This window comes from Xenopus laevis, chromosome 5L (genome assembly GCF_017654675.1).
Source record: "Xenopus laevis strain J_2021 chromosome 5L, Xenopus_laevis_v10.1, whole genome shotgun sequence".
Lineage (NCBI taxonomy): Eukaryota > Metazoa > Chordata > Amphibia > Anura > Pipidae > Xenopus > Xenopus laevis.
The window spans coordinates 138,562,868-138,574,827 of NC_054379.1; the positions used below are offsets into that span (position 1 = coordinate 138,562,868).

The following is an 11,960-nucleotide window of genomic DNA, read 5'->3' on the forward strand; positions in this document are numbered from 1 at the left end:
AAGAATGTGTACACTTTTGTAGTTTCTCTCTTACAAAGCACAAAATTTATTTTCTCCTCCCACTTGCAGAACCTTTTTAGCAGTACCCTGTCTGCTCAGCACACTCCGCACAGGTAACATCAGGCAATGTGTATGGGACGCACAGAAAGTCAGCAGATAAGGAGCTATGGCAGGGTGCTGCAAGCAATACACCGATGGCTGGAAATATCCAACAATTCTTCTCTGCCTCTTTGGATTTTTTGTGAATTTGAGAGCTGTGGAACCATTCTTTGCTGCATATCTTATAGGACCACATCACAATCTGACAGCTGAACAGGTAAATTAATCACTATTGTACTCAAGGTGCATAATAAGGACTATATATGCAGCCAGTAACTCTCCAGTGTGATTCAGATTTTCTTTATGGCTCATAGTACATATTTAAAGCAAGAGTAACATGCAGTTTTTAAAGGTTAACTGGCGTTAAATCTAAAATGAAAGGAATTCCCATTTCCAGCTGATCATATGATACCATATTTAAGCACAGACATATTCAATGGGCATCTTAACTACCAGCTGCCCATCTAAACGTGTCTGAGCTGCTGGATCAGCCGGATATATCACACCTCAAGGTGGGCATATTGGAGAGAGAAACTCTTTTTTGGCAACATCGACAAATGAGTGGATCTCCCTATGGATGGCCAGCATTAGGGATTCCCATCCTGATTTTCAATGTGGGGGCAATACAACCACAGACTACATTCACCAGGATGCTGAAGGAGCTCCATTGGGGTTTCTAACCCTTATCACAAGGTATTTGGCTTAGTAAAGCAATGCCTCCCTGGGCATTAATAAAGGCTGTCTGATTATCTCTGGCACAAACAATACAGAGAGCAGACAAAAACTTCCTTCTTCACCTATCATCACTCCTAAAACTAGCTGATAAAACATACTTAAATTGGATCCACATTGAGAGTTGATTATCAGACCTCCACATGAAAAAAACGTTTACTCAAGCGGTTTGATGATGAGGTCCATCTGTCACTCAGATAGAGTACTTATCATTCACTAGTATTAGGAACAATGGCAAACGGAAAGTGGTTACCAATAGCCACCAATATTATATTGCCATAGGTCTCTATATTACTTTAGCATATTACTCTGGTTACTTCACTTCAACTGTTGTAATTGCAACCTTCAACTGCCCAATTATCTGCTGCAGCATTATTACATCAAGGAAATGACGACAGCTGCTGAAAAGATGATATTTGAAAGTTTACATCTCAGTAGAAGTAGGCAGGAGGAGGACATTTTGGCAGTCCTTCCAACTGAATGTGCGTCCTTTCTGATACCCCTTAACCGTTGATGCTGAACCTACCTTCCTACAAAAAACACTGATGGCATCAAGGGGAGGTTGAGCTAGAAGAAGTAAGCAAGGGGAAATCGCTGGTTATAGAAAGAGTGTCTTGCCAGACCAAACTCAAATGCGTAAAAACTACATTTCTGACAGGGCCATTGTTCCAATATCTACAGTATGGTAGTGTAGGGAATTAGTGCAAAACCCTTGCACTTGTAAGCAGGGCTCAGGCATAGAGCTTGTGTCTGTGTGCTGTAAGCTGTTACCTAGCAACCAGCTGTTCAGTGATCTCAGTGCAGCAGCTAGTGAGCAGAGTCGGACTGGGGGGCCTGAGGCCCACCGGTGCTTCAGTCTCAGGGCCCCCCAGCACTGGGCTCTGCTGCCCATGTTGCGCGTGTGCAAGAGTGTGCGCACGTGCTCGAACGTGTCTGCGAAAGGTCTGCAAGGCCTCGGGTCCTTCTTCAGGCCTTCATTGCAAGAGGAGGAACCACAGAGTGTGGATCTGGGCCGGCGGGGCCCACAGGAGCGAGGTTTTTTTCCTGGTGTCCTGCTGCCCCAGTCCGACCCTGCCAGTGAGTGGCTAGCAGGAAGAGAAAGTCGCAGATACTGGCAAAAGAAGAAAGCCTGGCATAGAGAACCACATGGTGGACAGAGAAAGAGGCCAGAGAGCTTCCAATGGGCCCAGAGAGATGAGAGGCTGCTGCTTTGGCTGTTCTGGGCTCTCTGCCAAAAGCCAATTAAGTTAGAAACTTTAACCTGTAGAAAAATGTGAAGGTGTGGGACAAATCCAAGGCAGCAACTGGACTGCAAAAGCTTCTTTATTGGGGGTAGAGGTACCTCTACCCCCAATAAAGAAGCGTTTGCAGTCCAGATGCTGCCTTGGATTTGTCCCACACCTTCACATTTTTCTACAGATTGACCAAATTGGGATATCACGCACAGGATACCCCGTGGGAAAATCCGACCAAGAGACTAGGTGAGCTTCACGTGTACTCTTAATTGTAAGTTAGAAACTTTGCTTCTTTTTCTGGCTGTTCAGTGCAGAGAAAAACAGGACTTTCCAGTATAAATGAGGGACTGCGGGTTGAGCTGTCAAAAGAGGCACTGTCCCTCTAAAAACAGGACAGCTGGGAGGTATGCTATCTGAGGATCCAAAGGAGCTGGTAGTCGCACTGTAATGTCTAAATGTGCTGGACCCGCCTGAAGAGAACTCTGTAAAGCATCCGAAGAAGATTTGTAGTGAGTATTCTGTTTAAAGGGACAGTACCTAAAAGAAGCGCTTAAAGATACAGACACTGTTTATTGAAAGGACATTAAAGGACTTTGCCTTTTTTAGTTAGGTAGACAGATTTCGCTAGCACGTTAGTTAGTGAGGCCCTGTTGTCACTGGTTAGGATGCTGCATGTATTAGATGGCAATTTATTTTAGATAAACAGTTATTCAGTTTAACCAATATTGTGTGGGCATTATTATTTTGTTCCTAGTGGGGCCACCTGTTGGTGCATTCCCAGATACCACTAGGTGGAGACACTGCGCTGGTAAGTACCAAGTACCCAGTCTCTCCCAATACTACTTTCAGAGTGGCTCAGGTAAGTGCCACCCGTGGAGTCTAACACCGACAAAAAGGGGTGTCGAAAGAGTTACATTAGAAAATAAGTGTTCGCTCAAGATCTTAGTCTAAGTAACCTTCAAGTTGGGCTTTCAGAATTTCTAGTTGAGAAACCAGACATTCTTCCCAAATCTTGCCCTAAATGGCCTTCAATGGGGTTTGTGGAAGGCTATAGCAGTCTGCTCAAGGATTCTTCAATAATATCATGGGTCGCTTCCTTATTGCAATTATAGCAGCTATCTCCTTTTAAGTTTTACATGCAGACTATTCAGCAGTTCCTGCCATGTCATCCTTGGATCTATGTGTAATGCTAAGCATCACATGTACAGTAAGTTATCCGAGACATTACCTTCACTGTAGTCCAGCAGATCTACTTTATTTTACTTTGATGTTTTGACAGAAATAATATGATGTGTCATTGTTGGTGTGTCATTGCAATTTCATTTTGTATTTTTATATCTGAAACAGTATTCTTCCAGTTCCACATTGTAGGACATTGCAGAACACAGTTTTATAACTTATCTATATTTGCTTTCAAAGATTGTGTTCTATTGGAGTGAAAATGTAGGTGATTCTTAAACATGTTTTTTTGAGTTCATATGCAGAAGCCTTGTCCTATTATAAATAATGTATATACTGATGTTTAACCTTCTCAATAATAAGCTATTTTTTGTAATTTCTAACTTTACAGGTGTCAGCCTCTGTGCTTCCAGTGTGGACTTACAGTCACCTGGCATTGTTGCTTCCAGTATTCCTGCTAACAGATTACCTGCGTTACAAGCCAGTCATAATCCTGCAAGGCCTCGGAATCATCATCTCGTTGCTTTTATCGTTGCTAACCCATGGTGTTCCAGCAATGCAAGTGATGGAGTTTTTCTATGGCATATTTACTGCCTGTGATCCGGCATATTACGCCTACATCTACAGTGTGGTTGACATTGCACATTACCAGAAGGTAACTGGTTACTGCCGGAGCATAACACTGGTTGGTGTTGCCCTTGGTGCAGTGATTGGACAATTGTTAGTCTCCTTGGCAGGGATCTCATTAGTCTATCTCAATGTAATCTCATTGACATCAACCTCGATGGCTTTTTTGTGCTCTTTGTTTCTTCCCTTACCCAGTAGGACTATGTTTGTTCACAGGAAGATGGCTGGAGACACTACAAATATATTATCCAAAGAGATGGAATCTCCTCATTCAGAGCAAATACAGAGTGTGACTATTACAGAAACTGAGAACAAAGGCAGTAATCAATGCCTCCAGTTACTATGGCGCCTGGGTAAAGAAATGAAAGACTGTTACTCCTCTAAGCAAATCTTGTACTGGTCCTTGTGGTGGGCATTTGCAACAGCCGGATATAGTCAAATTATAAATTATGTGCAGCTTCTATGGGAACACATAGAACCTTCTCAGAATTTTGCTTTGTACAATGGCGGAGCTCAGGCCATATCCACATTTCTTAGTGAGTGCATTTTGTGTTGATATAATTTTGGCATTAATTTCATCTAGGATTTTTTTTGTAACATTTCTGTTTCCCATAATGCTTTGCTGTCAATTTAATTGAGTCTTTTTTTAATTGAGTATTACAATGTGCCTCTGCCCTAATGCAATTCAGAGATAAATTCAGAGACAAAAATCATTTTAGGTGCTGTTTTGTCTTTCTTGGTGGGATATGTGAAGGTGAACTGGGATGTGTTTGGAGAACTGGCTCTTACCATTTTCTCTGCCATTGACGCTGGAGCCATCTTCATCTTCATGGTTTACAGCAGAAATATCTGGATGTGCTATGCTGGATTCATCATATTCAAATCCTGTTACATGCTTCTCATTACCATTGCAACGTAAGTATAACTTTGTTGAGCAAACAAATTACTGGCCATAGCAACATGAAAATGTAATGGATTTACTAAGTCAAATTTATTCTAAAATTATATAATGAACATTTAACACAGTGGAGAGCAAAGCACCATGATGTGGAATGACTGAGTGCTGTATGAAAGCACTGATGTCCCACTACAGCCTTTGAATCTCCTTTCTCCTCCCACCTTTATCCAGTGTGAATTATGCACAGAGAACATGATAAGGGTAACAATAAAGCTCAAAAGGTATTTTAGTGTTGTATACTGTATACAGGTATGGGATCCATTACCTCGAAACCTGTTCTCCATAAAGCTCCAAATTATGGAAAGGCCATCTGCCATTGCCATATACTCCATTTTAACCAAATAATCCAAATTGTATTTGTTTTTATTACTTCTCTGGAATAATAAAAAAGTACCTTGTATTTAAAGAAGAATGAAAGCTACAGAGCAAGATTATTGCCAATAGATTAGCTACACTAGTGCAAGATAGAACACTATATTTATTCTGTAGAATGTCTTACCATACAAGAGTAAACCACTCTAGAAGCTCTCTGTTTGTTTAGAATAGCAGCTACCATATTAGCTTGGTGTGATATTGCTCCCTGCTCACTCATAACTCTGATCTTAGATTACAGCAGGGAGGGGAGGAGGGAGGAGCAAACTGAGCATGCTCAAGCCCATGCCCTGGAGGTTTAAGATGAAAAAAAAAGGTAATCTGATACAGAAGGACATGTATACATAATATAAGGAAATAAATGTGGTGTTTCTTTTGACCCAAGGCAGCATTACCTTGAGGGTTTACTGGTGTATTAATATAGACCTTTCTGATAAAGCGTACATGGTTTTAACCTTTGCTTCTCTTTTAATCCAAACTAAGATACAATTTTATTGAAAGCAAAACCAGCCTATTGGGTTTATTTAATGTTTATGTGATTTTCTAGTAGACTTCAGGTATTAAGATCCAAATTACGGAAACATGCATTATCTGGAAAGCCCCAGGTCCCAAGCATTTTGCATAACAGGTCCCTATGCCATGGGAGGCGGGTTGTTTTAAACTAGGATTGCGGGAGGTAATGCGACCCCTGTTGGGCTTACCACAGTATTACTGTTAAAAGTTGCGTGTTTTATTCATCTCAATAAAACCAACACACAAAAGTACAATTTGAATGTCAACATACATTAAGATCAATTTCTCAGACCGTTAGGAGACTCTATGTGCTTGTGTACATTATGGGAGACAGAGCTAAAGCAGTTCTTTTGGTTGAAGTCGGAGCCCTGAAACATCAGCCCCAGTGGGTCTTGGGCCCCCCAGTCCGACCCGGACACCATGTCAGTTACATTCAAGCCACAGACACATAAGGCCATTTTTGTTATGTGTAAAATGAAATTCGCTGAAAAAAACGGTGGTAAAAAGCTGTGTAAAATATCACGTGTTTGTAATTTTATGAAACACCAGATATGCCACTGCTATTCTACATTGCTTCTGGTGGAAGTCACTCTAAGAAAAAATGTGTAAAAATGTTACACTGTTTTACACGACAAAGCCTGGCAATTTGTGGTGTATTTTCCCACCGTTTTTACACAATAAATATGCCCCATAGAGCCTTTTCATGATACTCTGTCCCAGAACCAGACTTTCAATCCGTGGATTTTGGCAAATGCCAGAGGGGCTTCTATAAGATACCATAGAGAGTTACTCTTTTTTGGGCTGGTGGGGGCTGTTTGGCCCTTTGAGTACTTGAAATGCCAGGGCCTATTTTGTATCCCAGTCTGGGCCTGCTCTATCCTACTTACCATCCTTGATAAGGGTGAAAATGAATAATTGTGCCTAGCATTTAAAAAGGGTACGTAGCCTATACATAGGAGAACACTTATTTTCTTTTCCAATAATTAGTTTAATTATCTATAGGTACCAGGTTGCTGTTAATCTGAGCATGGAACGTTATGCACTGCTCTTTGGCTTTAACACGTTTGTTGCACTAGTTCTTCAGACAATCCTGATTCTTATTGTGGTGGATCCTCGAGGCCTGGCCCTGGACATTGTCACACAGGTACAGTATAGAGCAAAATAAGCACCCCCCCCCCTGTATAATTTGAATTTGTGAAATATCTAGAGCTAATAAACATTGGTGCTAATTTGCAGGGCATTTATCAGATCTTTGCTTCTCTAGCTTGTAGGCTGATCAAAACTAAGCTTAGTGGGTAAGGGCACTGGTGCAATTTAGCACCTATTTTAGTAAATGAGCCCCTTTGTCTCAATAACCACAAATGACTCATGGCTATGGAACACAAGGTACAAAAAATGGGGGTTGTGGGTGCACTCTTAAGGCCATATAAAAACATATTTAAGTACAATAATCCCCTGTCTAAATAATTCAATGAATATGCAAATGAATGTATTTAAAAAAGAAAAACAGGTCTGGGCAGTCTCCCCTTCAAAAGCCGCATATGCTGGTGGCGGAGGAGGATCTAGTCCACAGATTGAAACCAAGCTTTTATATTTTGATCACAGGTAAACAAGTTAGGGACCGCCATATGGGGTTTAGCTTGACGTGGTATGGTGAATATCAATTTTATGATCATAACTTTGTGACAAAAAACCCTGTTTTTCTTTTTTAGACAGGGGACTATTGTATTTAAATATGTTTATATATGACCTTAGGAGTGCACCCACAACCCTCCTTTTTTGTATGGAACATAAGGTATTATGGAACATGAGGTTTTATGATTGCAGCAAGCCGAGAATAGTCTGTTACATAACTCACAACTGTCCCGTTTCTCGTGGGACAGTCCCAATTTTGATAGCTCAACCTGCAGTCCCGGATTGTTACTGAAATGTCCCAACTTTCTCTTTGATCTCCTGTACTGAACAGCCAGAAAAAGATACAAGAGAGCTCAGAATACATGACACTTCGATACATTTGTAACAATCAAGATAAGCAAAGAAACAATTGCAACAATTTAAGATAAGCAGGCCTCTTGGGGAAACGTGGACTTGCAACTTAAAGGGCAATTCACCATCACTAGCAAAACTGTTGGGGTGTGGTCATAAAAATTCACCTAGGCTCTCTATGCCTATAATTAAGTGTCTCTTGGTGACACAAAACGCGTAAGGCTTTTATTTTTATACATAGTGTAAAATGAAATTTTTGTATTATTTAAACTGTGGGCTCCTGGATTCTACTCTTTGGTATTCCAGATTGGTGCCTGCCTGCAATTAAAATTTCCTATGCCTGCCTAGTCTCTACATCACTGGCATCACTGGCCTGGCAGTCAGTCAGATCACCTCTGTGCTAGTAAATCAGGGCAGCTTAGGCATGGACAGTAGAACATAATGCTGTGCAGTTCTTTACACAATATTCTTACTTAATGCCGATCTCTGCATCTGCACTTAAAGATATTGTTCAGTGTAAAAATAAAAACTGTGTAAATAGATAGGCTGTGCAAAATAAATAATGTTTTTAATATAGTCAGTTAGCCATGAATTTAATGTATAAGGGCTGGAGTGACTGGATGTCTAACATAATAGCCAGAACATTATTTCCTGTTTTTCAGCTCTCTTGGTTTACACTGACTGGTTACCCTGGTTGCCAGGCTGTAACCAATCAGAGACTTGAGGGGGGCCACATGGGTCATAACTGTTTGAATCTGAGCTGAATGCTGAGGATTAATTACAAACTCACTGAACAGTTATGTCCCATGTGGCTCCCCTTCAAGTCGCTGACTAACTCAAAGTTAGAGAATTGAACAGCAGTGTTCTGGCTATTATGTTACACATCCAGTCACTCCAGCCTTTATACATTACATTTTTGGCTAACTAACTATATTAGAAACATTTTCTTATTATTATTTTGCACAGCCTGTCTATTTACCCAGTTTTTATTACTGTTCCTTTAAGTTAAGTGGCTGATTATTAATACTGTTCAAGCAATTGATTTTGCCTACAGCTTTGTATTTGGGAAAGTGTGTTCATACAAAGTCCTACCATGTTGGTAGAATTAGACAAGTGGTATCTCAAATAAACTTTGTGATTCAGTCATTTTTCCAGGAGGTCTGGAGATCCCAAAATGATGCACTTACATACCCAAGTGTGAAGTTGCAACAATGTGTGGGTCCAACCCTCCAAAGGAACATAGTAAACTTGTGAAATAAACAAACATTTTAAAGATTTACTGAAAACACGGACACTGTTTTTTTTCTCTGTTCTTCTTGCAGTTTATCGTGTATGGAAGCTACTTTATTGTTATTGCTGGGATTTTTCTTGTAAGGAGCATGTACCTCTTGATACCCCTGTACTGCAAGGGGCCAGTCAATCAGCTACAAAGTGCAATAAAAGCTAAAACTCATCATTATGGGATAAACTGATGACTCTTCATCTGCCTGAACCAATACTGTGCATACAAGGATACTGCAAGAAACCACTGGGCTTGCAGGCACTCGAGGAGGGCTGCAAAAATCAAAGTTAAAAAAAGTGTTTTTTAGAAAATTACATTTAAAACTTCAGTAACTCCACTGACTTACGCATTTTGTGCCCCAAAGGCAAGTCTATGACTACCCTTTGTATGCGGTGAATGTATTCTAAAGTGGTTTCCTTTGCCCTTCTTCCTTTTGATTTTTTCATACAAGGAAACATACTGGGGAAATCACCTACCACACATCACATTTCAGACAAGCTTGTCCTTGTTTGTATGAATGTACTTTATTCATGTGAAATATGTAATGTTACTAACTGTCACTGTTGGAAGTAGGAGGTTACTGACTAAATAATGTTTTCCTGCTGATACATACCATTGTGCTTCCAAGCTATTCAGGACAAAGTATATCAGGATTATTTATGGCCAGTAAATGAAAGAGTTCATTGCTGACGCTGGACAATGTGGAGCTCTCAAACCCCCCAGAACAGAATGGTATTTGACAGCTTAAAGCATTTGAAACAGATATCAGCCTGATAAATACTTGACTGATAATAACAAAATATAAGCTGCAAAATTGCATAGATTTTTCATGTATGTGGGAATTCCCCCAAGACTTGTATTGCCTGTTTTGAACCATTAAAAAGAACCTGATGGGATTATTAATCATGATTAGTGATGGGCGAATAAATTCGCCAGGTGCGAATTTGTGGCAAATTCCCACATTTCGCCCCCGGCGAATAAATTTGCAAAACTGCCCCAAAAATTCTCTAGTGAAAATTCGCCGTTGTCAAAAAATTTTGGACGCATGTCGGAAAAGTCACCGGCGTCAACACTATTCAGACGCTCATTGACTTTAATGCTGGCGTTAAAATTGACGCATGCATCAAAATTCACGTTTTGAACATTTTTCGATGTTTCACAAATTTCGCAAATTTTTCGCTGAAACTGGAGAAATTCGCCCATCACTAATTATGAGTTTTAAATCATGAGTTTTTCTATTAAATATTCTCAGCAAATGTTTTGTGTGTACATGTCTCTTAAAGAAGAAGAAAAAGGCATATTTCATTGGTGGTGCCAAAAGTCGGGCACAGTGTGAAGAAAGAAGTTGCAAGAAGCCGATCGCTCTGTGGTGCTCGATGGAAAATCCCCTGGACTGGTGCAAATTTCTCCTGATAGGAGCACCGGCCCGGGGTGTCAGGTAAGTAAATGCGATCCCTTTGGGGTGCCCCCAAGTAAAGAGCGCCATTCCTTCTCCTTTAAAGCACTAAAAGGGTAATTTACAAAATGCATGCCAAGGGTATAAAGTGCAAACCTCCATGGGGGTTTTTTGTGGGTTTTTTGCATAATGCCCTGCACTTTACAGTACAGGTGCAGGTTTTTCTGCTCCATTCTGAAGCGCAAAGACCTGTGATTCCTCTCATGAACACAGCACTGCTGACGTTCCTCAGTGTAGTATTTAGATGGTTGTGCTGGGGAAGGTTCATATGTGTCCTCTATCCCTACCCTGATAAGCAAGTTAGGCAGGACCAGCCAACACAGCACATTGATATTGGACTGATTAACATTATATTTCAGACTGCGGAGTCAATGTGTAAGGAACTCTTAGCTAACACAATGCATGCATCACATTAACATACAGCAGAATGTGGCAAACAATATGCCAGGGGATGGAGATAGTCTGGTCCCATTTACTGCTCCTTATTTTATATGATCAGATCAGTCTGACACATAAGCAAGTATGGCAATCATTAAAAATCCAAGGAGAAACTGCTTTTTGACCCTAGCATGGATCTGTCACTTCCAGAAAAGGGGCTGGACTCATTACATGCACAGTTTTTAAAAATGGCTGGGAGGGGTTTTTTCTTTTAGGCATGTTGGGAGTTGTTGAGGCTTCAGAATGGAAGGTGGCACTAGGCATTTTGGCATTTGTCAGCCTTGATATGGCTGTTGCTTTAAAAATAGCATCCATTGCAATGCTGGTTGTCTCATTTAAGGAACAGTAATACCAACAATTTAATTGTTTTAAAGGAATAACAATAGAATGTACGGTTGCCCTGCATTGGTAGAACTGGTGGATTTGCTTCAGAAACACTATGATAGTTTATATAAACAAGCTGCTGTGTAGCCATGGGGGCAGCCATTCAAGTACAGGATACACAATAGATAACAGATAAGTACTGAAGACTCCCATTGTATTCTCCAGAGCTTATCTGTTATCTGCTGTGTATCCTGTGCCTTTTCTCCTTTTTCAGCTTAGAATGGCTGCCCCCATGGCTAAACAGCAGCTTGTGTCAGGTATCAAGGCGAGTCTGAAGGTATGAGCCTCCCCCACGCTTCCCACTGAGCTGCGCCCTGAAAGTTGGTACAGGACGGTCCCAGATAAGGAATAGCAGGAGTGCTAGGTGAGCCCGCAGAATAACAGTTCATAATAAGGACACAGCACTTATCTGCAGTTGAAGAGACGAAGTCAGGGACAGGCCGGGTCATACACAGAGAACGATCAGGAAGCAGGTGCCAATTGAGGAAAAACCAGCAGAGTAGTCAGGGAAGCCAAGGTCGAGATCAGGAATAACAAACACAGGAATCCAGGGATAATCAGAAGAATAGTCAGGAACAAGCCGTAGTCGTAATCAGAATAATCATCAGTAGTAAATACGCCTTGTGTCAGTAGAGACGATCACCTCGCATTGAGCCAAGGCCTGAGTGACCTTTTAACCCCAGGGCGCATGTTTGCGTC

General features: G+C 41.0%; 1 protein-coding gene across 1 annotated transcript; it reads left to right on the forward strand.

Annotated features, from left to right (window-relative positions):
* Positions 1 to 59: 59 nt before the first annotated feature.
* On the forward strand, positions 60 to 9,337 carry LOC108717125 (thiamine transporter 2). The gene is made up of 5 exons (XM_041563474.1): positions 60 to 316; positions 3,637 to 4,408; positions 4,592 to 4,787; positions 6,718 to 6,859; positions 9,024 to 9,337. The coding sequence occupies exons 1-5, from the start codon at positions 167 to 169 to the stop codon at positions 9,171 to 9,173; spliced, it is 1,410 nt and encodes a 469-aa protein (XP_041419408.1). The 5' UTR covers positions 60 to 166; the 3' UTR covers positions 9,174 to 9,337.
* Positions 9,338 to 11,960: the final 2,623 nt, after the last annotated feature.